The sequence below is a fragment of the Schistocerca americana genome, chromosome 7 (genome assembly GCF_021461395.2).
Source record: "Schistocerca americana isolate TAMUIC-IGC-003095 chromosome 7, iqSchAmer2.1, whole genome shotgun sequence".
Lineage (NCBI taxonomy): Eukaryota > Metazoa > Arthropoda > Insecta > Orthoptera > Acrididae > Schistocerca > Schistocerca americana.
In genome coordinates this window covers 426,439,794-426,466,903 of record NC_060125.1, presented here as the reverse complement: position 1 = coordinate 426,466,903, position 27,110 = coordinate 426,439,794, and the positions used below count along the sequence as shown (strand labels likewise).

General features: G+C 38.3%; 1 protein-coding gene across 1 annotated transcript in view; it reads left to right on the top strand.

Moving 5' to 3' along the window:
* LOC124622526 (elongation factor-like GTPase 1) overlaps positions 1–27,110 on the top strand; it is a 590,349-nt gene that overhangs the window by 70,586 nt on the left and 492,653 nt on the right. Inside the window, exons 9-10 of the mRNA XM_047148257.1 lie at positions 8,684–8,871; positions 25,305–25,413. Coding sequence (XP_047004213.1) covers positions 8,684–8,871; positions 25,305–25,413 — 297 coding nt within the window. The remainder of the gene's footprint in view (positions 1–8,683; positions 8,872–25,304; positions 25,414–27,110) is intronic.

The following is a 27,110-nucleotide window of genomic DNA, read 5'->3' as shown; positions in this document are numbered from 1 at the left end:
GCCTTTTAGTCTCTTAGTTAGTTGATTCCATGTTCTGTATACTATATTCACAGTAAACATTATAGCGTGGAACCCCCTAATTCTCTGACTATTCCAAGGGGTCAGCTACTTCATCAGCCAATATCATACCAGATTGGAACAACTGAACCAAATCTTTCACTGGGGCTTTACTATTTATCATTGTACCTGGGCATGAGACACATGCTACACACAATCCTTCCAACCTGTCTCAAAGTTTTTACCCTACTGCCTGTCCAAATTATGAAATATCTTGGTCCATTCTTACACTACATCTACTGCCAAATTCATCATAGCCCTTTGGAAGACGCAGCTGGAAGATCTGTCCGATACACCTTCCTACCACAGATTAGATTAGATTAGATTATTACTTTAGTACTTGTTCCATAGATCATGAGGTGTCTATAAAAGATATTAATTACACAAAATATTACATGACACTTAAAAAAATAAAAATAAATACACACACACACACACACACACACACACACACACACACACAAAATGCTTCCAACCTGACTCAAAGTTTTTACTCTACTGTATATATATACTACAGTGAAAATCCCTAGCTCTTTAAATAAGTTGTCTACAGGATGATCTTGGATGAGGTCCAGCAGTTATTCTGATTACATGCTTTTGTGCAATGAACACTTTTTTACTCAATGATGAGTTACTCCAGAATGTGATGCCATATGAAAGCAGAGAATGAAAATGGGCGTGGTAAGCTAATTTACTGAGTTGTATATCACCAAAATTTGCAATGACCCTAATAGTATAAATAGCTGAACTCAAATGTTTCAGCAGATCTTCAGTGTGTTTTTTCCAATTCAACCCCTCATCAATGCATACACCTAGAAATTTTGAATATTCTACCTTATCTACCAATTTCTGATTGAAGTCTATATTTATTATGGTATCATTCCATTTACTGTGTGGAACTGTATATACTGTGTTTAATGAGAACCCATTTGCAGAGACCCACTTAATGATTTTCTGAAAAACATTTTTTACAATTTCATCAGTTAATTCTTGTCTGTTGGGTGTGATAGCTATACTTTTATCACCAGCAAATGGTACCAGCTTTGCATCGTCATGAATATAGAATGGCAAGTCATTAATATATATGAAGAACAGCAGAGTACCCAAGACCGAACCTTGCGGCACCCCATTCTTGGTTTTTCCCCAGTTTGAGAGATCACCAGTTTTTTGCATATTATGTGAACTGCTTATTTCAACTTTCTGCACTCTTCCAGTTAGGTATGATTTAAACCATTTGAGTGCTGCCCATTCATACCACAGTACTTGAGCTTCCATCTAGAACTATTCCATGATTTACACAGTCAATAGCCTTTAAGAGATCATAAAAAATCCCAACGGGTGAGTTCTGTTTATTCAGAGCATTTAATATTTCATTAGTGAAAGTATATATACCATTTTCCATTGAAAAACCTTTCTGGAAACCAAACTGACATTTTGTTAAAACTTTATTTTTACAAAGGTGTGAAGCTACTGTACAATACATTACATTTTCAAGAATTATGGATAAGCCAGTCAGAAGAGAGACTGGGCGGTAGTTGTTGACATCAGACGTATCCCCCCCGCCCCCTCCCCTTTTTTTTTCAGTGGTTTAACAGTGGCATACTTCAGTCTATCTGAGAAAATACCCTGCTTCAGAGAGCTATTACATATGTGGCTAAGAATCCCACTTATCTCTTGGGAACAAGCTCTTATTATCCTGATGGAAATGCCATCAATTCCATGTGAGCTTTTATTCTTGAGAGAGTTTATTATCTTCCTAATTTCAGAAAGAGAGGTGGGTGGAATTTCAATTGTATCAAATTGTGTGGGTAAGGCCTCTTCCATTAACTGCCTTGCTTCTTCTAATGAACATTTAGCTCCTATTTTCTCTACAACATTTAAAAAATGATTATTCAAAATGTTTTCGACTTCCAGCTTGTTGTTTGTCAAGTTTCCATTCGCTTTGATGGTAATGCCATCATCCTGTACTCTTGGTTGCCCTTCCTCCCTTGTAATAATATTCCAAATTGATTTGATTTTGTTATCAGAGGCATTAATCTCAGACATGATGCACATGCTTCTGGACTTTTTAATAACCTTTCTTAATGTAGCACAGTAGTTTTTATGATATTTGACTGTTTCTGGGTCATTACCCTTTCTTGTTGTTAGATACAGTTCCCTTTTGTGGTTACAAGATATTTTTATTCCTTTAGTAAGCCAAGGTTTTTTGCATGTTTTCTTATAATTAGATTTAACTAGTTTCTAGGGGAAACAATTTTTAAATTCTCTTACAAGTGTATCATGAAATAAGTTTTATTTTAACTTAGCATTGGGTTCCTGGTACACCTTATCCCAACCTAACTGCTGAAGATTTTCCCTGAAAGTTCTAATTGTTGAGTCATTAACTGAACACACAACTTTGGAGGGTAGTTTTGATTTACAGAATGGAGCTATGTCATATACTGTAACTAGCTGAGCACCATGATCAGAAAGGCCATTCTCAACAGGACAAGAATTTATTTTTTTGAAACTTATCTTGGTCTATAAAAGTGTTATCTATCAATGTGCTGCTGTCCTTTACTACCTGAGTAGGAAAATCAATGACAGATGTCAAATTGAAAGAACCAAGCAAGACTTCCAGGTCATTCTTCACATTTCACTCTTTCAGTGAATCAACATTGAAGTCCCTACAAATAATAATTTGCTTTCCCCTATCTGACAGATAGCACAACAAGGCATCCAAGTTCTCCAGGAATAAATGAAAGTTTCCTTAAGGGGACCTATATACTGTTACAATTATAAAAGAGCCCTCCTTCAGTTTAAGTTGACAGGCACATGCTTCTATATGTTGCTCCAGACAAAACTTTTTTGTATCTAAGCTTTTTACACAGTGCTAACTTTTGACATATATGCCAACTCCTCCTCTCAACTTACTCTCTGTACTCATATGTGCAATTAGTTTATAACCACTGATATTTACCCTTTCCGTATCAGACACAATATGATGCTCAGACAGGCATAGTATATCTATTACATTATCAGATTCAGTGTCATCTAAACAAACCAGGAGCTCATCTACTTTTTTCTTTAATCCACCAATATTTTGGTTAAATATGGTAACATTATTATTTACTTTACTGTTGTGAGAATCTTGTGAGTTTTGGACCTCTTTAGCACCTGCCTGCCTGAACTTCTCATTGGACTCTGATATTAGTCTAAAAAAGAGGTACATCCATGAGTACTAGTGTCCCCCCTTATGTATTTCGCTAACTATCCTGCCAGTTTACCCTTCCCTTTCCTATTGAGGTGTAGGCCATGCCTTGTGAAATCCCCCCCGATCGATAGCCTCAACAGGAACCAATCCAATGTCTGACAGAGTGGCCACCCTATGTAACTGATCCAATTCCATATTTACCCTCCTGACAAAGCGGTTCAACTGGTGCTGATCATGCTGCATGAAAGGAGGCACCAACCCAACATTGGTATGGGTCGTTGCAGAGGCTAATTTCACCAGCTCACACTCAATACTGTAGCCCTGATCACTTCCAATACTGTTTCCCACTGCACCCACTATCATCACATGATCCTCCTTTGAGAAACCCTTTCACAAGGAACGTATACCCTCTACCACCTGGCTAAGACATGCACTTGGCTTGAAAAAGTTTGTGGCCTGGTACCTGTCACCTAATTTTTCCTGCAAAATCTGGCCCACACCTCTTCCATGGCTGCTACCTAGCAACAGAACTTTCCCCTTACTTTCTACTTTTTTTGAAACAGTTGGTTTCCTAGTGAGATTCTGTTGCATCTTAACTACAGCTACTTCTACTGGAGCCTCTTCCTCACTTAACTGTGGTAGCAAGGCAAGTCTATTGGTTGTGCCAATTGGGAAACTGTCATACACTGTTCTCTTTCTGTAGCCCCTGTTCCCAGCTACCACTTCCCACCGCTGTTTACCCTCTTCCCTCCTTAACCTTTTCAGGTCCTCCCTCGCTCTGTCCAAATCAGCCTGAAGGGCTCTACTTTTCTCCTCCTGTTCAGCTATTATCCTATCTCTCGAGCAAACCCTGCAAAAGAATGGAAGAGTCTCATTTGCTTCCCCAATTCCCACACTGCTACAATTTCCCTAATGAAACCACCTGTCACAACAGTTGCACAAAACCCCTGAACTAACTTTCCTCACACACTTAGTATCCATGGTAGTTTGGAAATTAGTTAAGAGATTTACTAAGTGATAATGGTAGTATATTAAATACAGAAGTAAAAGGACACTAAATATGTTGTGAAAACTAATATGTAAGTAAACTATTAGCAAATGCACTTAAATTTGTGGTATAACGCTAAAGATGCACATTCAAAAATTAGGCCCAAAGAGCCGAATGTAACCAAAACAAACTTTTTGCGATAACTGGAAGAATATGCAAATAAAAGAAAAACCTTTAATGGCAAGCTTGAAGAGCACACTTTTGTTGTTGTTATTTTCAGTCTAGAGACTGGTTTGATACAGCTCTCCATGCTACTCTATCCTGTGCAAGCTTCTTCATCTCCCAGTACCTACTGCAGCCTACACCCTTCTGAATCTGCTTAGTGTTTTCATCTCTTGGTCTCCCTCTATGATTTTTACCCTCCATGCTGCCCTCCAGTACTAAATTAGTGATCCCTTGATGCCTCAGAACATGTCCTACCAATCAATCCCTTCTTCTGGTGAAGTTGTGCCACAAAATCCTCTTCTCCCCAATTCTATTCAATACCTCCTCATTAGTTATGTGATCTACCCATCTAATCTTCAGCATTCTTCTGTAGCACCACATTTCGAAAGCTTCTATTCTCTTCTTGTCTAAACTATTTATCGTCCATATTTCACTTCCATACATGGCTACACTCCACACAAATACTTTCAGAAACCACTTCCTGACACTTAAATCTGTACTCGATGTTAACAAATTTCTCTTCTTCAGGAACAGTTTCCTTGCCATTGCCAGTCTACATTTTATATCCTCTCTACTTCGACCATCATCAGTTATTTTGCTCCCCAAATAGCAAAACTCTTTTACTACTTTAAGTGTCTCATTTCCTAATCTAATTCCCTCAGCATCACCTGACTTAATTCGACTACATTCCATTATCATCGTTTTGCTTTTGTTGATGTTCATCTTATACCCTCCTTTCAAGACACTGTCCATTCCGTTCAACTGCTCTTCCAAGTCCTTTACTGTCTCTGACAGAATTACAATGCCATCAGCGAACCTCAAAGTTTTTATTTCTTCTCCATGGATTTTAATACCTACTCCAAACTTTTTTTTTGTTTCCTTTACTGCTTGCTCAATATACGGATCAGATAGCATTGGGGAGAGGCTACAACCCTGTCTCACTCCCCTCCCAACCACTGCTTCCCTTTCATGTCCCTCGACTCTTATAACTGCCATCTGCTTTCTATACAAATTGTAAGTAGCCTTCCGCTCCCTGTATTTTACCCCTGCCACCTTCAAAATTTGAAAGAGAGTATTCTAGTCAACATTGTCAAAAGCTTTCTCTAAGTCTACAAATGCTAGAAACATAGGTTTGTCTTTCCTTAATCTTTCTTCTAAGATAAGTCATAAGGTCAGTATTGCCTCACGTGTTCCAACATTTCTACGGAATCCAAACTGATCTTCCCAGAGGTCGGCTTCTACCAGTTTTTCCATTCGTCTGTAAAGAATTTGCGTTAGTATTTTGCAGCTGTGACTTATTAAACTAATAGTTCGGTAATTTTCACATCTGTCAACACCTGCTTTCTTTGGGATTGGAATTATTATATTCTTCTTGAAGTCTGAGGGAATTTCGCCTGTCTCATACATCTTGCTCACCAGATGGTAGAGTTTTGTCAGGACTGGCTCTCCCAAGGCTGTCAGTAGTTCTAATGGAATGTTTTCCTGTAGGCAGTATCTATCTTACCCCTCATGAGATAAGCCTCTACATCCTTACATTTGTCCTCTAGCCACCCCTGCTTAGCCATTTTACGCTTCCTGTCGATCTCATTTTTGAGACGTTTGTATTCCTTTTTGCCTGCTTCACTTACTGCATTTTTGTATTTTCTCATTTCATCAATTAAATTCAGTATCTCTTCTGTTACCCAAGAATTTCTATTAGCCCTTGTCTTTTTACCTACTTGAGGCTCTGCTGCCTTCACTATTTCATTCCTCAAAGCTACCCATTCTTCTTCTACTGTATTTCTTTCCCTCATTCTTGTCAATTGTTCCCTTATGCTCTCCCTGAAACTCCATACAACCTCTGGTTCATTCAGTTTATCCAGGTCCCATCTCCTTACACTCCCACCTTTTTGCAGTTTCTTCAGTTTTAATCTACAGTTCATAACCAATAGATTGTGGTCAAAGTCTACATCTGCCCCTGGAAATGTCTTGCAATTTAAAATCTGGTTCCTAAATCTCTGTCTTACCATTATATAATCTATCTGAAACCTTCTAGTATCTCCAGGATTCTTCCATGTGTACAACCTTCTTTCATGATTCTTGAACCAAGTGTTAGCTATGATTAAGTTATGCTCTGTGCAAAATTCTATCAGGCGGCTTCCTCTTTCATTTCTTAGCCCCAATCCATATTCACCTACTATGTTTCCTTCTCTTCCTTTTCCTACTGTCGAATTCCAGTCACCCATGACTATTAAATTTTTGTCTCCCTTCACTACCTGAATAATTTCTTTTATCTCATCATACATTTCATCAATTTCTTCATCATCTGCAGAGCTAGTTGGCATATAAACTTGTACTACTGTAGTAGCCATGGGCTTTGTTTCTATCTTGGCCACAGTAATGCGTTCACTATGCTGTTTGTAGTAGCTTACCCACACTCCTATTTTTTTAATTCATTATTAAACCTACTCGTGCATTACCACTTTTTGATTTTGTATTCATAACCCTGTATTTACCTGCCCAAAAGTCTTGTTCCTCCTGCCACCGAACTTCACTATTCCCACTATATCTAACTTTAACCTATCCATTTCCCTTTTTAAATTTTCTAACCTACTTGCCCGATTAAGGGATCTGACATTCCACGCTCCGATCCTTAGAACGCCAGTTTTCTTTGTCCTGATAACGACGTCCTCCTGAGTAGTCCCCACCCGGAGATCCGAATGGAGGACTATTTTACCTCCGGAATATTTTACCCAAGAGGACACAATCATCGTTTAACCATACAGTAAAGCTGCATGCCCTTGGGAAAAATTACGGCTGTAGTTTCCCCTTGCTTTTAGCCGTTCGCATTACCAGCACAGCAAGGCCGTTTTGGTTAGTGTTACAAGGCCAGGTCAGTCAATCATCCAGACTGTTGCCCCTGCAACTACTGAAAAGGCTGCTGCCCCTCTTCAGGAACCACATGTTTGTCTGGCCTCTCAACAGATACCCCTCCGGCTATCTGTATCGTTGAGGCACGCAAGCCTCCCCATCAACGGTATGGTCCATGGTTCATGGGGAGGAAGAGCACACTAATGAATGTATTTAATCAGTTAATCTATAGCAAATGCACTAACATTGCAGTATAACACTAAGTATGCTCACTTGGAAAGTAAGGCAAATTCACGAAATGTAAACAAAATGAACTTTTCGCGATTACTAGAACAGTACACAAATAAAAGAAAAACCTTTAATGGTGAGCTTGAAAAGCCCCTAATGAACATATTTAATCAGCGGTATAATGCTAAAAATGCGCACTCGAAAAATTAGGCCTAAGCAGCAATAAGTAAAAAAACAAACTTTACCTACTCCAGTTTGGCCTCGGGGTTGTCCTTCATATCACAAGATCAAACCAGTCATATAATATACCAGATTTGCTGTAATTTCTGCACAGCATTTTATTTGAGCATGACTACCAACTAGCTGTCTAACCGAATGAATGATTCTTGCCAAGCTATGGCCAGGAGCAGAACTGACCACTCAGTAGCAAAATAGTTTAGTACATCTTTAATTTCAGTGGCTACTTCTCATCTAGTGCCATGAGATTTCTTCTCCACAACTTCAGCTTCTGTGGTTTATTTAGATGGGGTTTATGCTTGCAACACATTCTTTGATCCTTTAATCCTCCTGGCCTCAATCTCTGCTAGGCCTAGGCAGACTTTTTTTTAAGTGTAGTTCCATGAGTAGGACTAAAATAGTAATGTATTCACCGGTGTTAACACTAACCATGTACACATAGCCTGTGGACTGACTTGTTTCACATCATTTCAATAAATGAATCTTTCAGATGATCTATGGAACATGTAACTAACTAGCTAGCATCACACCCACCTCCACCCTTGCTCCATGACCCACTTCACCTGTCCTGCACCCACATCCACTTCTCCACATTGTGCCTCTTCCTGTATCTTCCCCTTTCAGTCCATCAGTCCACTACTCCGTGCACAATTGTGTGTGTGTGTGTGTGTGTGTGTGTGTGTGTGTGTGTGTGTGTGTGTGGGCGCGCGCGCGAGCGTGCGCTCATTTGTACATCCGTTTGTTTTTATCTATATTTTTGCTGTAATTTCAAAATACGGTTGTGTGAACTGCTGAAGTTCTGAAAAATGCTTTTAGTGTAGATGGATGCACATTGGGTGCTTAAAACATACAAACTGAACTAGTTCTGCCCACAGTTTTTATTAAGTTTTTGTTCATGTTTACAGATATGGTCTGCACGAAGTTACCTTCACCATCTCATCTTTCTCAGGAAAAAGCAGAAAAACTTATGTGTTCACACACACAGAGGTTTGACACACTTCCTGTGCCAACACAAGCCCTACGCTCTGCTTTTATGGACTGTAACAGCAGCAAGGAAGCCCCACTTATTGTTTTCGTGTCAAAAATGTTCCCTGTAAGTAGTCCCTTTTTTTCGTTGTCTTATTTATTTATTTATTTTTTTATTTGCTTTTTTGTGCATTACTAGTAGTGTTCATCTGCATATTGATTTTGCTGCTGAGCTGTAAAAATAAGAATAGCTCTGTTGTTGTCATTCTGTTAACAGCACTACTGTGTTTTTGTGAGTAGAGTGGGGTAAATTTTGTGCCAGTTCTGTTAGGTTTATCAATTAGTTCAAAATTGTTTGCATTTATTCTCTAAAAGTGCTGTGCACAAACAGTTTTGTGAAACATGGATGTAGTATTCTTATCCCTGGATCTTATTTTTGTTAGTAACAGAAGACCAAAGGTCTTTTGCACAAGAATCCAATATGTCATGAATCCTTCTTTGTCCTAAACAATCATTATGTTTATAGTAATGCAGTAATATTTTTTTGATGGTGCTATACATTTGAAACTTTAAAGAATTTGACTTCAATGAGCCATCTGGATCCTCCTCCCCACCACCAGCTTTTCTGAACTGCACAGATGGGAGCTATCCTTACAACACATTCTCTTCTTCCAGAATGATACTGACCTCAACCAATGGTAACCTACTGCCCCACACCCTCCACCCAACAGTTTCCACCCCCTTTGTCCTATTATCTCATCCTTATTCTCATTCTCTCACCATCTTTGTGTGCCGCCATTTGCCAACGCACCTGCCTGTCTTTTCCCTTCCCATTCCTCTCTTTTTTTGCTCTTTTTACCAATCCATCAGTTTAATAAGTCATGGTTGCAAAATACTGACATAAATTATTCACAGAAGAATGGAAAAACTGGTATGAGCGAACCTCAGAAAGGATCATTTTGGGTTCTAGAGAAATGTAGATGCTCAAGAGGCAATATTGACCCTGTGATGTATCTTAGAAGAAAGACTGAAGAAAAACATTTGCAGATTGAGAGAAAGTTTTTGACTATCTTGATTAGAAAAACCTCTTTGGCATTATGAATGTAGCAGGGACAAAATAAAGATTGCTGAAATTTATCTACAACTTGTACAGATCCAGGCTGCAGTCATAAAGAGTTGGAGGATATGAAAGAGAAGCAGTAGTTGAGAAGGCAGTGACACACAGTTGTACCCCCTGCCAACATTGATTAGTCAGTACATTGAGCAATTAGGGGAAACCAAGGAAATATTTGGAAAGGAAATTTAAGTTCAGGCAGAAGAAATAAAAACTTTTAAGGTTTTCCAGTGACAGTTTATCCTGTCAGAAATGGCAAAGGACTTGAAAGATTAGGTGAATGGAATGGATGAAGTGTTGAAAAGAAGTTGTAAGATGGCTGTCAACAAAGGCAAAACAAAGTGGAATTTAGTTAAATTAAATTAGGTGATGTCGACAAAATTAGATTAGGTAATGAGACACTGAAAGTAGTCAATGATTTTTACTATTTGGGCAGCAAACTAACAGTAGCTGAAGTAGAGAGGATACAAAATGCAGACTGACAGTAACAATAAAAGAATTTCAAAAAAAGATAAAGTTGTTAACAGCGAATACCATATTTACTCGAATCTAAGCTGCACTTCAAGGAAAAAAAAATTTCCCGAATCTAAGCCGCACCTGAAATTTGAGACTCGAAATTCAAGGGGAGACAAAAGCTTTAGCCCGCCCCTCCAAATCGAAACAGAGTTGGTCCATTGTAATATGAGACACAATTTAGGTCGAATGAAGTAGTTTGGTTGGAGTCGTAATCTTAGCAGTTAAGCTTTACCAGATAACCATTGCTATGCGTCAGGCGCTCTGTCCGTATTTATACAGGTACCATCCTTTTTCACGTGCTTCATCTGGTTTGAATAGATTGCTTATTTTTCTTTGATCTGATAAGTGCCATTCTCTTTGTTATAGGTGTTTAGGTCACTCTAAGCTGAAAATGCATTACTGTACTGTGTCATGCATTGTTGTCGCATTCTGATAATGAATGTTTACGGCCTGTCGCCGCTCGCGGCATGACTTGCTTTTGTGCACGCTACTGCCGCTTACAAAAAAAAAAAAAAAAAAAAAAAAAAAAAAAAAAAAAAAAAAAAAAAAAAAAAAAAAAAAAAAAAAAGAGAAGAATCATCTCATTAGTGAAACAATGGCAAGAGATTGCTATTTGTTGTTACTTACACCGCTGCTTTCTTTGATAATGATCAACAAGAACCAAATAATAGACTGCGTGTGGTAGATGATGTTCTGAATGAGAGTTTAGCGAAAATTTTTCTCCATTTGAAAATCTTTGCAGACACCTCTTTGGTATATTACATTCTGCACTGAAATTAGAATCATCTTAGATTTAAAAATCTAGTCAATTGTCGTGCTTCATTTCTGACTGTATCACTATTAGGCATAAGAATAATACGAATATAAACATAACATGATACATATATTCTTCCGCATTTGCTGTTGGCTCACTCCAGTTTTGAAGTTTATTAGGCAGACAGGATTTAAATGAGATAGCAGCAAACATGAAAGAATACATGGAAAAATGTTTATATTCGTATTATTCTTATGGTGAAGAGAATACTGCGTGTGATTCACAATTCATAAAAGTTCCTGTTAACAACCATCTCTTCTCACAGGTAGGAAAATATTCAGAACATAGAGTTGCCCATGTTGGCAAACATCCCAGTCTTGCCAGTCGGGTTTTCATAGTACATTGAATTGCTGCTACATTTGAAGATGAACAATATGGAATTTGTATTTACTTCGTTGGATAATGTATGAAAAGGCAGCGGTCGAAACTCGGGGCAGAGGAAAAAGCTCGTCTTCCACCTTTTTTGTTTTTAATTTATTTGCTGTCGCAGAAGTTTTGGCACCAGTATTTATTTGTGTGCCTGCATAGCATGCCTATGTAGTGCTTCATATATTCAACAGCAGAAGTTAGTTGTGGCGGCACCTACCAACATTTTTCAGAACTTCGGCTTAATTTGCACTCAATTCAAAGCCGAAGGCGGTTTTTTGGATTACAAAAACCGGAAAAAAAGTGCGGCTTAGATTCGAGTAAATACGGTACAAATTTAACTGTCTTTTATGTAGGTACTTGTGTGGAGTGTAACCTTTTAGGGAAATGAATCATGGACCATAAACAGTTCAGACACAAAGAGAATATGGTGCTACAGGAGAATGCTGAAGATTACATGGCTAGATCAAATACTGGCGAATAGGTACTAAACTGAATTAGTGAAAAGAGAGAGTGTTTCACAAGTTAACTAAAAAAAAAGGGATCATTTGATTGAACACATCCGGAGACATCAAGGAATTAGATTAGGAAATGAGAAGGAACAAGTTTGTTTGCGTGGCCATCTTCCGCAGCAAGGATATAAATACTTCGCATTTCGCCTTATCTTGTTCTGAGGCATCATCAGTGGGATTTATAAGGATACAGTTTTGTTAGTTTCAGATTATGAAACAGTTCACATCATGATCTTTTTGTAAGAAAGTAATTACTTATGATTTGCTGATCTGTGTTTCCTCACATCTGGTCTGGAGATCGCAATACCACTTTTATTACTGCCATATAAGCACAACTTTGCGTTCTGACCTCCTGCACACTGTTCACCATGTTTCTCATTCTTTCCTGTGGTGTACTATATTCTTTTGCCACTCAAAAATAACTATTTTGCCCGACACTGCTTCTCACAATGTAAATATTGTGACTCAATTATGTGTTTCTCCTCTTTGGCATGTTTACTTACTTGTTGCCAACCTAACAAAGTACGAAGTACATGTTCAAGACTAACTTCTATTCATGAGGTTTATACGAGGGCAGTTCAATAAGTAATGCAACACATTTTTTTTTCTGAAACAGGGGTTGTTTTATTCAGCATTGAAATACACCAGGTTATTCCCCAATCTTTTAGCTACACAACACTATTTTTCAACGTAATCTCCATTCAATGCTACGGCCTTACGCCACCTTGAAATGAGGGCCTGTATGCCTGCACGGTACCATTCCACTGGTCGATGTCGGAGCCAACGTCGTACTGCATCAATAACTTCTTCATCATCCGCGTAGTGCCTCCCACGGATTGCGTCCTTCATTGGGCCAAACATATGGAAATCCGACGGTGCGAGATCGGGGCTGTAGGGTGCATGAGGAAGAACAGTCCACTGAAGTTTTGTGAGCTCCTCTCGGGTGCGAAGACTTGTGTGAGGTCTTGCATTGTCATGAAGAAGGAGAAGTTCGTTCAGATTTTTGTGCCTACGAACACGCTGAAGTCGTTTCTTCAATTTCTGAAGATTAGCACAATACACTTCAGAGTTGATCGTTTGACCATGGGGAAGGACATTGAACAGAATAACCCCTTCAGCGTCCCAGAAGACTGTAACCATGACTTTACCGGCTGAGGGTATGGCTTTAAACTTTTTCTTGGTAGGGGAGTGGGTGTGGCGCCACTCCATTGATTGCTGTTTTGTTTCAGGTTCGAAGTGATGAACTCATGTTTCATCGCCTGTAACAATCTTTGACAAGAAATTGTCACCCTCAGCCACATGACAAGCAAGCAATTCCACACAGATGGTTCTCCTTTGCTCTTTATGGTGTTCGGTTAGACAACGAGGGACCCAGCGGGAACAAACCTTTGAATATCCCAACTGGTGAACAATTGTGACAGCACTACCAACAGAGATGTCAAGTTGAGCACTGAGTTGCTTGATGGTGATCCGTTGATCATCTCGAACGAGTGTGTTCGCACGCTCCGCCATTGCAGGAGTCACAGCTGTGCACGGCCGGCCCGCACGCGGGAGATCAGACAGTTTTGCTTGACTTCGCGGCGATGATGACACACGCTTTGCCCAACGACTCACCATGCTTTTGTCCACTGCCAGATCACCGTAGACATTCTGCAAGCGCCTATGAATATCTGAGATGCCCTGGTTTTCCGCCAAAAGAAACTCGATCACTGCCCGTTGTTTGCAACGCACATCCGTTACAGACGCCATATTAACAGCTCCGTACAGCGCTGCCACCTGTCGGAAGTCAATGAAACTATACGAGATGAAGCGGGAATGTTTGAAAATATTCCACAAGAAATTTCCGGTTTTTTCAACCAAAATTGGCCGAGAAAAAAAATGTGTTGCATTACTTATTGAACTGCCCTCGTACATTGTGTGTGTGTGTGTGTGTGTGTGTGTATGAGAGAGAGAGAGAGAGAGAGAGAGAGAGAGAGAGAGAGAGAGAGAGACTGTGAGGCCAGTACTGGATTTCAGAAAATCCCCCATGTATAAGCTTGCAGGATACATGTTAAAATTAGTCTGAAAATTTCAAAGTACAAGAAGACAGAACCATTAAAAACACTACACTGCTAATATAACAAATAAAATATATGAAAATCCCAGGCACAGCAACACTCTTCTCATTTGATATAGAAAGGATGTATTCCAACATACCAGTACCCAAAACAATAGAAATCATAGATAAGAACCTGAAAACTTATAGTCAACTCCCCGATGTACAGATTAAGGAAATACACACATTAATACATCTACATCTATACTCCGCGAGCCACCTTACGGTGTGTGGCGGAGGGTACTTATTGTACCACTATCTGATCTCCCCTTCCCTGTTCCATTCACGAATTGTGCGTGGGAAGAACGACTGCTTGTAAGTCTCCGTATTTGCTCTAATTTCTCGGATCTTTTCGTTGTGATCATTACGCGAGATATATGTGGGCGGTAGTAATATGTTGCCCATCTCTTCCCGGAATGTGCTCTCTCATAATTTCGATAATAAACCTCTCCGTATTGCGTAACGCCTTTCTTGAAGTGTCCGCCACTGGAGCTTGTTCAGCATCTCCGTAACGCTCTCGCGCTGACTAAATGTTCCCATGACGAATCGCGCTGCTTTTCGCTGGATCATGTCTATCTCTTCTATTAATCCAACCTGGTAAGGGTCCCATACTGATGAGCAATACTCAAGAATCGGACGAACAAGCGTTTTGTAAGCTACTTCTTTCGTCGATGAGTCACATTTTCTTAGAATTCTTCCTATGAATCTCAACCTGGCGCCTGCTTTTCCCACTATTTGTTTTATGTGATCATTCCACTTCAGATCGCTCCGGATAGTAACTCCTAAGTATTTTACGGTCGTTACCGCTTCCAATGATTTACCACCTATGGCATAATCGTACTGGAATGGATTTCTGCCCCTATGTATGCGCATTATATTACATTTATCTACGTTTAGGGAAAGCTGCCAGCTGTCGCACCATGCATTAATCCTCTGCAGGTCCTCCTGGAGTACGTACGAGTCTTCTGATGTTGCTACTTTCTTGTAGACAACCGTGTCATCTGCAAATAGCCTCACGGAGCTACCGATGTTGTCAACTAAGTCATTTATGTATATTGTAAACAATAAAGGTCCTATCACGCTTCCCTGCGGTACTCCCGAAATTACCTCTACATCTGCAGATTTTGAACCGTTAAGAATGACATGTTGTGTTCTTTCTTCTAGGAAATCCTGAATCCAATCACAAACCTGGTCCGATATTCCGTAAGCTCGTATTTTTTTCACTAAACGTAAGTGCGGAACCGTATCAAATGCCTTCCTGAAGTCCAGGAATACGGCATCAATCTGCTCGCCAGTGTCTACGGCACTGTGAATTTCTTGGGCAAATAGGGCGAGCTGAGTTTCACATGATCTCTGTTTGCGGAATCCATGTTGGTTATGATGAAGGAGATTTGTATTATCTAAGAACGTCATAATACGAGAACACAAAACATGTTCCATTATTCTACAACAGATTGACGTAAGCAAAATAGGCCTATAATTATTCGCATCTGATTTATGACCCTTCTTGAAAATGGGAACGACCTGCACTTTCTTCCAGTCGCTAGGTACTTTACGTTCTTCCAGCGATCTACGATAAATTGCTGATAGAAAGGGGGCAAGTTCTTCAGCATAATCACTGTAGAATCTTAAGGGTATCTCGTGTGGTCCGGATGCTTTTCCGCTACTAAGTGATAGCAGTTGTTTTTCAATTCCGATACCGTTTATTTCAATATTTTCCATTTTGGCGTCCGTGCAACGGCTGAAGTCAGGGACCGTGTTACGATTTTCCGCAGTGAAACAGTTTCGGAACACTGCATTCAGTATTTCTGCCTTTCTTCGGTCGTCCTCTGTTTTGGTGCCATCGTGGTCAACGAGTGACTGAATAGGGGATTTAGATCCGCTTACCGATTTTACATATGACCAAAACTTTTTAGGGTTCTTGTTTAGATTGTTTGCCAATGTTTTATGTTCGAATTCGTTGAATGCTTCTCTCATTGCTCTCTTTACACTCTTTTTCGCTTCGTTCAGCTTTTCCTTATCAGCTATGATTCAACTACTCTTAAACCTATGATGAAGCTTTCTTTGTTTCCGTAGTACCTTTCGTACATGATTGTTATACCACGGTGGATCTTTCCCCTCGCTTTGGACCTTAGTCGGTACGAACGTATCTAAGGCGTACTGGACGATGTTTCTGAATTTTTTCCATTTTTGTTCCACATCCTCTTCCTCAGAAATGAACGTTTGATGGTGGTCACTCAGATATTCTGCGATTTGTGCCCTATCACTCTTGTTAAGCAAATATATTTTCCTTCCTTTCTTGGCATTTCTTATTACACTTGTAGTCATTGATGCAACCACTGACTTATGATCACTGATACCCTCTTCTACATTCACGGAGTCGATAAGTTCCGGTCTATTTGTTGCTATGAGGTCTAAAACGTTAGCTTCACGAGTTGGTTCTCTAACTATCTGCTCGAAGTAATTCTCGGACAAGGCAGTCAGGATAATGTCACAAGAGTCTCTGTCCCTGGCTCCAGTTCTGATTGTGTGACTATCCCATTCTATACCTGGTAGATTGAAGTCTCCCCCTATTACAATAGTATGATCACGAAACTTCTTCATGACGTTCTGCAGGTTCTCTCTGAGGCGCTCAACTACTACGGTTGCTGATGCAGGTGGTCTATAGAAGCATCCGACTATCATATCTGACCCACCTTTGATACTTAACTTAACCCAGATTATTTCACATTCGCATTCGCTAATAACTTCACTGGATATTATTGAATTCTTTACTGCTATAAATACTCCTCCACCATTGGCGTTTATCCTATCCTTGCGGTATATATTCCATTCTGTGTCTAGGATTTCGTTACTGTTCACTTCCGGTTTTAACCAACTTTCCGTTCCTAATACTATATGCGCACTATTTCCTTCAATAAGAGATACTAATTCAGGAACCTTGCCCTGGATACTCCTGCAGTTTACCAATATTACGTTAACTTTTCCTGTTTTTGGTCTCTGAGGACGGACGTTCTTTATCAACGATGATAATGTCCTCTCTGGTAAGCTCATTACAGAACAAAATTACTTCCAATTCAATAATGAATTTTATTTACAAGAAGATGGATTACCAGTTGGGTCCCCGGTTTCAGAGGCCTTAGCAAATATTTTTGTAAACCACATTGAACTGATCATTTTCACAAAAATAGTAGCAAAAGAATACAACATATTATATTGGTTCAGGTATATGGATGACATCTTTTGCTTAATAGGTTAACCACAAACAAAAATTGAAAAACTACATACTGACATCAACAAGATACATAAAAATATAAAATTCACAGTTGAAAGAGAGCAGAACAACCAAATTAACTTCCTGGATATAACAATAAAAAACATAACAATAACCATATGTTTGAAATTTACCATAAACCCACAGCAACAGACATTATCATTCCCCAATCCTCAAACCACCCATACTGACAAAAGCAAGCAGCACTTCGACAAATGCTCCATAGACTCAACACAGTACCACTCACCAAAGAAAGCTACCAAAAAGAGCTGGACATAATAATGCAGATAGCACAAAATAGTGGTTGCAATAATCATACAGTCACAAAGCTAAACAATGAAATTAAAAATAAGATAAAAGCTGAAAGCACCAAACCACAGACAACAACACAACAGAACCAAAAACAAACAAGCAGTCCCATAACAACTACACATGATAATCAGAAAAAAAATGAAAGAAAACACAAGATGGTATACAATGACATCAAACACAAACTCACCCACAAAATCACCAACATTTTCAAAAGACAGGGAATAAACGTAGCATACACAACAGACAATTCTATACAAAAATACACTCCAAAACTGTCAATAAACAGATACATATACCAGAAAGCAGCTATATATCAACTACAGTGTAACACTTGTGAAGGCGTATACATGGGACAAACAGGTAGAACTTTTGATGTCAGATACAAAGAACACATGAGAGCCTGGAAATATGGGACAAACCACTCCACATTTGCAGAACACTTAAGAGAACATGACCACAAACCAACCACTACAGAAGATGACATGAAAATAATTAGGATCGCACCTACTAACCCTGCAAGAAAATCAACACATACAGAAAACCAAAGCAGAAAGAAAAACCCTGTTGAATGACCAAGTATACATGCCAATCGATTCATTATTTACACTGATAGATAAAATAATAGAACAACACTCCCAAAGAGAATCAATATAATAATACTGTCCAATGTAATAATAATACCACCCAACATTTTTACACTCATTTATCCAGAAACCCCTCCACAGAATATTGAAACGAAAAATCAAGTCCGCTGTCACCAAAGTTTTCAACCACTTGCTAACAGCTAGCGCAACACCATAAAATACAAACATACAAACCACCAACCTTCCCCATCCCCCTAAAAAAAAGGGGGGGGAGGGCACTTGTCGGCTTTCTCTCTCTCTATCTCTCATACACACACACAAGGTATAAACCTCATGAATAGAAGTTAGTCTTGAACATATACTTCGTACTTTGTTAGGTTGGCAACAAGTAGGTAAACATGCCAAAGAGGAAAACACATAATTGTGTCACAATATTTACATTGTGAAAAGCAGTGTCCAGCAAAATAGTTATTTTCGAGTGGCAAAAGAACATAGTACACCACAGGAAAGAATGAGAAACATGGTGAACAGTGTGAAGAAGGTCAGAACGCAAAGCTGTGCTTATATGGCAGTAATAAAAGTGGTAGTGTGACCTCCAGACCAGATGTGAGGAAACACAGATCAGTAAATTGTAAGTAATTACTTTCTTACAAAAAGATCGCAATGTGAACTGTTTCATAATCTAAAACTAACAAAACTGCATCCTTATAGATTCTACTGATGATGCCTTAGAACAAGATTAGGCGAAACGCGTATGGGAAGTAATGAGAAGGATGTTTGGGGGATAAACATTGTAGAGGAAGACTCAGGCCTGAGTGTGTGTATGGGAGGGGGGGCAGTGGGGGGGTGGGTGGGAGAGAGAGAGAGAGAGAGAGAGAGAGAGAGAGAGAGAGAGAGAGAGAGAGAGAGAGAGAGTGATTTCGTTTTTGAATCATAAGGTTTTTTTTACAGGTTTGGTGCCGCCTGCTACGAATTCCTCGCCTGTGCCAGTCTTTTCACCTCACAGTACCACTTGCAACCTATGTCCTTAATTATTTGCTAGACGTATTCCTCTCTCTGTCTTCCTCTATGGTTTTTACCATTTGCAGCTCCCTCTAGTACCATTCCGTGATGTCTTAACTGATGTCCTACCATCCTGTCTCTTCTTCATGTCAGTGTTTTCCGTATATTCCTTTCCTCATTGATTCTACAAAGAACCTCCTCATTCTTTACTTGTCAGTATCCACTATTTTCAACAGTCTTCTGCAGTACCACATTTCAAAAGCTTCTATTCTCTGTTCTGGTTTTCCCACAATATATATCTTACTGTCATACAATGCTGTATTCCAAATGTACATTCTCAGAAATTTCTTCCTAAGTTTGACACTAAGAGACTTATCTTGTCTATGAATCTCCATAAAGCAGTGCTAATCTGATTTTTATGTCCTCCTTGCTCTGTTCATCATGGATTATTTTGCTCCTAGGTAGCAGAATTCTTTAACTTCATCTACTTTGTGATCACTAATTCTGATGTTAAGTTTCCCACTGTTCTCATTCATGCTACTTCTCTTACTTTTGTCTTTCTACAATTTACTCTCAGTCCATAGTCTGTACTCATTAGACTGTTCATTCCGTTCAGCGGATCTTGTAATTCTTCTTCGCTTTCACTGGAATAGCAATGTCATCAACAAATCTTGCCACTTATCTCCTTTTACCTAGAATTTTAATCCCATTCATGAACCTTTCTTTTATTTCCAACATTGTTTCTTCGATGTATAATTGAATGTTAGGGGCAAAAGACTACATCTCCGTCTTACACCTTTTTTTAATCTGTGCACTTGTTGTTCCCTCTTGGTTGTTGTACATATTGTATATTACCCACCTTTCTCTGTGGCTTATGCCTATTTTTCTCAGGATTTTGAACATCTTGCACCATTTTACATTGTCAAACACTTTTTGCAGGTTGACTAATCCTATGAAATTTCTTGGCTTTCGGTCTGTGTTACTTCCATTATCAACCGCAATGTCAGAGATGCTTTTCTAGTGCATTTAACTTTCCTAAAGCCTGACTTATCATCATCTAACAAATCCTCAGTTATCCTTTCCAGTCTCCTGTGTATTTTTCTTGTCAACAACTTGGATGCATGAGCTGTTAAGCTGATTATGTGATAATTCTCATGCCTGTCAGCTCTTTCAATTTTTGGAATTGTGTGGATGAAAGTCTGATAGAATATTGCCAGTTTCGTACATTCTACACACAAAAGTGAATAGTCTATTTTGTTACCACTTCCCCCAATGATTTTAGCTCTTTTAAATTCTTATTTTAATACTGGATCACCCATCACTTCCCTCGTCATCAGACAAGTCCTTCCTCCTTAATTAGGCCTTCAGTCTACTCTTTCCATCTACCTGCTCTCTCCTGTGCATTTGAGAGGAATTCCCATTGCATTATTTATGTTACTGCCCTTGCTTTTAATTTTGACAAAGGTTGTTTTGACTTTTCTGTATACTGAGTCATTACTTGCAACAACCATTTCTACTTCGATTTCTTCGCATTCTCCATGTAGTCACTTTGTGTTAGCCACCATGCACTTCCTATTTATTTCATTCCTAAGTGACATGTATCTCTGTAATTCTAAATTTCCCTGGACATTTTTATACTTCCTTTTTTTGTCGATCAACTGAAGTATTTCTTCTGTTGCCCATGGTTTCTTCACAGTTACATTCCTTGCACCTATGTTTTTGTTTCCTACTTGTGTGAATGCCTTTAAAAATGTTCATTCCTCTTAAACTCTACTGCCTACTGAGGTATTCAATATCGTACTATCTATAGCTTCAGAGAGCTTTAAGCATATCTTCATTTCATAGTATTTCCGTATCCCATTTCTTTACACATTGAGCCTTCCTGACTAGTCTCTTAAACTACAGCCTACTCATCATTGTTACTAAATTGCGATCTGAGTCTATATCCGCTCCTGCATGTGCCTTACAGTCCAACATCTGATTTTGGAATCTGTGCCCAACCATGATGTAACCTAACTGAAATCTCCAAGTTTTGTCCACATATAACACTTCCACTTATAATTCTTGAACAGACTATTTGTTATTACTATCTGAAATTTGTCGCAGAACTCAATTAGCCTTTCAGCTCTCACATTCCTGCTACCAATCCCTAGCTCTTTCTTCTGTTCCTTCCCCTACAACTGAATTCCAGTCCCTCATGATTATTAGTTTTTCATCTCCCTTTATATACTGAATTACCCTTTCAATATCCTCATACACTTTTTGTATCTTTTCATCTTCAGCTTGTGGCATTGTCATGTATACCTGAACTATCATCATCGGTGTTGGTTTGCTGTCCATTCCGATGAGAACAATCCTATTACTGAACTGTTCACAGTAACTCACTCTATGCCTTATCTTCCAATTCATAATGAATCCTATTCCTGTTATACCATTTTCTGCTGCTGTTAATATTAACCTGTACTCACCTGACAAGAAATCCTTGCCTTCTTTCTGTTTCACTTCACTGACTCCAACTCTATCTAGATAAAGCCTTAACATTTCCCTTCCAGATTTTCTAGCCTCCCTAACAAGTTCAAACTTTGGACATTCCATGCCCAATTTGTAGAATATTAACCTTTTATTGGTTACTCAATCTTTTTCTCATGGTCGCCTCCCCCTTGGCAGTCTCCTCCTGAAAATCTGAATGGAGGATTAGCCCTGAATCATTCGCCAATGGAGAGATCATCATAACACTTTTTCAATGACAATGTGTCCTGTTGATACCCAAGCTCGGTCTGGCACACAGTTTTAATCTGCCAGGAAGTTTCATATCAGTGCACAATCCGCTCCAGAATAAAAATCTCATTCTGCAAACATCCCCTAAGCTGTAGCTAAGCCATGTCTCCGCAATATCCTTTCTTTCAGGGGTGCTAGTTCTGCAAGGTTTGCAGGAGAGCTTCTGTAAAGTTTGGAAGGTAGTAGACGATATACTGGCAGAAGTAAAGCTGTGAGGACAGGGCTTGAGTCATGCTTGGGTAGCTCAGTTGGTAGAGCACTTGCCCACGAAAGGCAAAGGTCCCGAGTTTGAGTCTTGGTCCGGCACACAGTTTTAATCTGCCAGGAATATCAGTGCACACTCCGCTGCAGAGTGAAAATCTCATTCTGGAAATATGGGATATAGTTAAGTCGGAGACAAGTAGATCAGAAATGAGGAGGAACAAATAGCTCTAAAAATAAATGAAGCCCTGGTAATAAATGCATGTTGTGTTGCAAACCATTTAAACAAGTATTTTGTCTCTGTTACTGTTAGCATGGGGTTGTCAGGTTCAGTAAATAATGCAATGGAATATCTGAGACCAATGCACACAAGCAATCTCAGTAAAATGGAATTGACACATACTTCACCCAAAGAAATAGACTCCATCATAAAAACCTTGAAGTCAAAGCATTCTAGTGGTTATGATTACATATCAACAAAGTTAATAAAAGAGTGTTCATGTGAGCTTAGTCATATCTTAAGTTATTTGTGTAATAAATCACTTATCACAGGAACATTCTCGGACTGGCTTAAATATGCTGAAGTTATACCTCTCCACAAGAAAGGGGACAAAGAAATGCCGTCAAATTACCAACCGATCTCACTTTTGTCAGCTTTTTCAAAAATCTTTGAAAAGGTTATGTTCAAGCGTCTACTTAAGCACCTTAGTGAAAATACTGTCAGACTCACAGTTTGGGCTTCTTAAGGGTTCTGATATTGAGAAGGTTATTTACACTTACAGTGAAGATGTCCTTAACTTGCTAGACAACAAATTAGAGGCAACTGGCATATTCTGTGACCTGTCAAAGGCTTTCGGCTGTGTGAATCACAGCATTCTTTTAAGTAAATTAAAAAAGTAAAATAAAATAGTATGGCATCACTGGTAGCGCTGTAAAGTGGTTTCAGTCATATCGTACTAATAGAAAACAAAGGGTGTCATTACGTAACACTTCAGCAGTAGGCAGTCAGACATCATCTGACTGGGAAGAAATTACATGTGGTGTTCCCCAATGTTCCATACTAGGTTCACTACTTTCTCCTGTTTGTATTAATGACATGTTACATGTTACATTACCAGATGCCAAGTTTGTCTTATTTGCAGATGATACAAACATTGCAATCAAATATAACTTTAGAAAGGGCAGCTAGTCAAATTTGTACTGACATTAATAAGAGGTTCATAGCCAAGTCACTGTCATTAAACTTTGAAAAGACCCACTATATGCAGTTCAGAACTTCCTAGTGTGTGTATAAAATATGACGACATGGAAATAGGAGAAGTTGAGAGTGTTAAATTCTTGGGATTACAACTTGATAATAAATTCAGTTGGGAGCAACATACTAACAAACTGCTATAGTGCTTAAACAAGTCTGTGTTTGCAATGTGAATGATGTCAGACATAGGAGATATAAATATAAGAAACTGGCATATTTCGCTTATTTTCACTCCATTATGTCATATGGTATCATATTTTGGGGTAACTCCACAAACTGAGAAAACATTTTTAGAGTACAGAAGCATACAATAAGAGCAATGTGTAGTGTAAATCCAAGAACATCATGTCGAAACCTATTCAAAGAATTGGGCATACTAACTGCAGCTTCTCAGTATATTTATTCCTTAATGAAGTTTGTTGTAAATAATACATCTCTTTTTCCAACTAACTGCTTGGTACACAGTATCAATATTAGGAATAAGAACAATATACATAAAGATTTAAAATCACTTACTCTTGCCCAGAAAGGAGTCCAGTATTCAGCAACGCATGTTTTCAATAAGTTACCAGCAACCATTAAGAGCTTAGTTTCAGACAAGGCACAATTTAAACATAATTTAAAAGAATTTTTGGTGACCAACTCCTTCTATTCCATCCATGAATTTCTCAACAAGTGCAGTTGACCATTTTAACGAAAATTTATTATACTTTAAGTTTTGACAATACTTGGTAGTAACAGCCAAATAACCACATACTGTGTGAATGGTGGGTGTATGGAAATCATGTGTAAGCCTTAAGTCTGTAAATAGTGGAAGTTTAATTTTAAATCTTGTACATAATTTGGCTGTTCTTAACTGAGGATCATTGAAATGAATAATTTATTTTAATTTTTGACAATACTTGGTTGTAATAGCCAAGAAACTAGCAAATGTCTGAATGATGGATTTAATGAAAACAGATGTAGGTATTAAACCTGTAAATATTTGAAGTTTAATTTTAATTCATGTACTTAATTTTAATGTTTATTGACTGAGGATAATTAAAATTAATGAAACTCAAATTTTTCTGCTTACATTTTTGTAATGTGTTTATCTGGCATATTCCACACCCAGGAGGATCCCCTCTTTTGTGGGTCTATGGAATGAATAATTAATCCAATCTAATCTAACCTAATCACCGAAGAATGCCCCACAACATCATACAATGGTAGACCAGAAGACTTCTTGCTGGTGACTCACATAGATTATATAAATACCCTGGATGTTTATTTCTAAAGTTTTATATTATATATATTGTTATCTAAATTCTATGTTTTTTCAGTCATATAGTGAATAAAAATAAATTGTTTTAAATGAAATATTAGTTACCATAATGTTTTCTTGACATTCTAGGTTTGTATCCGTGATTCTAATGACCCTTTTTTGTAATCTGAAAGTACTGGTGATTTCATCTGAGTCTTTTCAAAATATGACTCCATATTTAAATTGAGAACAAAAGTAAGCATGATAAACACTATTTACTGTTTTGTCACTGTACAGAATAGGTGTCAGATTTTGCTTAATTTTGCATTCAAATGTTCTGTGCACATATTTCAATTGAAATTCCCATGTAACAATAATCCCAAGACTTTAGTGTTTTACTGTAACTGACTGTTTCAAATGTAAGCTGAAAAATTGTGGTTAATTTAAATAATTCAAAATATAAACTTTTTAGGTAATAACACTATTAATTACAGGTGGAGAGGAAAAATCTTCCTGAAAACCAAGCAAGACCTTTGACTGCAGAGGAAATAGCACAACGTCGTGAACAAGCAAGACATAGACATGCTCAAAAATCACTTGCAGGTACAGCTACCTCATAATAAAACAGTTTCAAAATTTCAGAATCCTTGTTAGTGCTAACATCATACTTTAATAACTATGTATATTTCAGATTTGCACATTAGAAGGTTAATAATGTCCCAGAAAGTCTTTCAGAATTTTTGAACTGCTTTCTGATAGTCAAACTGATTTTCATGTAAGAGTGCCTAGACTTTCTTTTCAGTAGTTCGGTGTATTATTCTTGTCGGCAACTTGGATGCATGAGATATTAAGTTTATTGTGTGAAATTTCTCACACTTATCTGCTCTTACTGTTGTAGGAATTGTGTGGATCATCTTTTTGTGAAAGTCTTGATGGTACGTCTCCAGTCTCATAGATACAGCACACCAGCTTGAATCATTGTCTGGTTGCCGCTCCCCCGAGTGATTTTAAAAATTCGAAAGGATTGTTATCATGGCTTTACTCAATTGCAAGTCTTCCAAAGCTCTGTTAAACTCTGACTTCAACACTGGAACCCTTATATATTCCACATCAAATCCCATTTCTTCTTCCATCCTGTCATCAGATAAATCCTCCCTCTGGTAAATGCCTTGTGTGTACACTTTCCACCTGTCTCCTCTTTCTCCTCTATGTTAAACTGTGCAATTTCCATTGCACTCTTAATATTAATGTTTTTGCTTTTAATTACACTGAAGATTGTTTTGACTTCTCTGTATACTGAATCAGTCCTTCTGATCAGTATTTATTTTTTGAATTCTTCACATTTTTCCTGCAGTCATTTCACCCTGACTTTCCTGCACTTCCTATTTATTTAACTCCTTGGTGACTTTTATTGCCATATTTCTGTTTTTCCCAGGACATTTTTGCATTTCCATCCTTTTTCAGTCATTAAAGTATTTCTTGCATTATCTAAGGGTTCTTTGCAGTACCTTTCTTCTAGCTATGTTTGTCCAACTTCTGTGATTGCCTTGTTAGACATATCCTCTTCAACTGAGCTGCCTACTGTAGTATTCACTATCACAGTATCTGCTGCCTCAGAGCAATTCAAATGTGTTTCATCATTCTTCAATACTTCAGTATCTCATTTCTTTCCACATTTATTCTTCCAGATCCAAATGACTTAAACTTATCTACACTTCATCATTATTAAATTGTGATCTGAGTCTATATCTGTTCCTGGATATGGCTTACATTCCCATATACGATTTTGGAATCTCTGGAATTTTACCATGTTTGTGGGCCTTTTCCAAGTATATCTCATCCATTTGTGTTTTTTGAACAGTGTATTTGGTGCAAATACTCTCCCATAACTCTGTAATGTATTTCTTCTCCTATTGCTGCATTCCACTCCTCATGATTATTAAATCATTCTTGTCCTTTACGTGCTAAATTACCCATTCAGTATCCTCAGATATTTTCTCTGTCTCTCTGTCTTCTGCTTGTGATGTCAGCATGTATACCTGTAGCATTGCTGTTGGTAGTGGTTTGATGTCTGTTCTGATGAGAACAATTGTGTCACTGAATTGTTCACAGTAACTCATTCTCTGCCCCACCTTCCTGTTTGTAATGAATATCCTCCTGTTATACCATCTTCTGTTGCTGTTGATATTGCCCAACAATTGTATGAACATAAATCCTTCTCTTATTTTCATTTCACTTCACTGTCCCTCACTACAATTAGATTGAGCCTTTCCATTTCCTTTTCAAATTTTCTAGCTTCC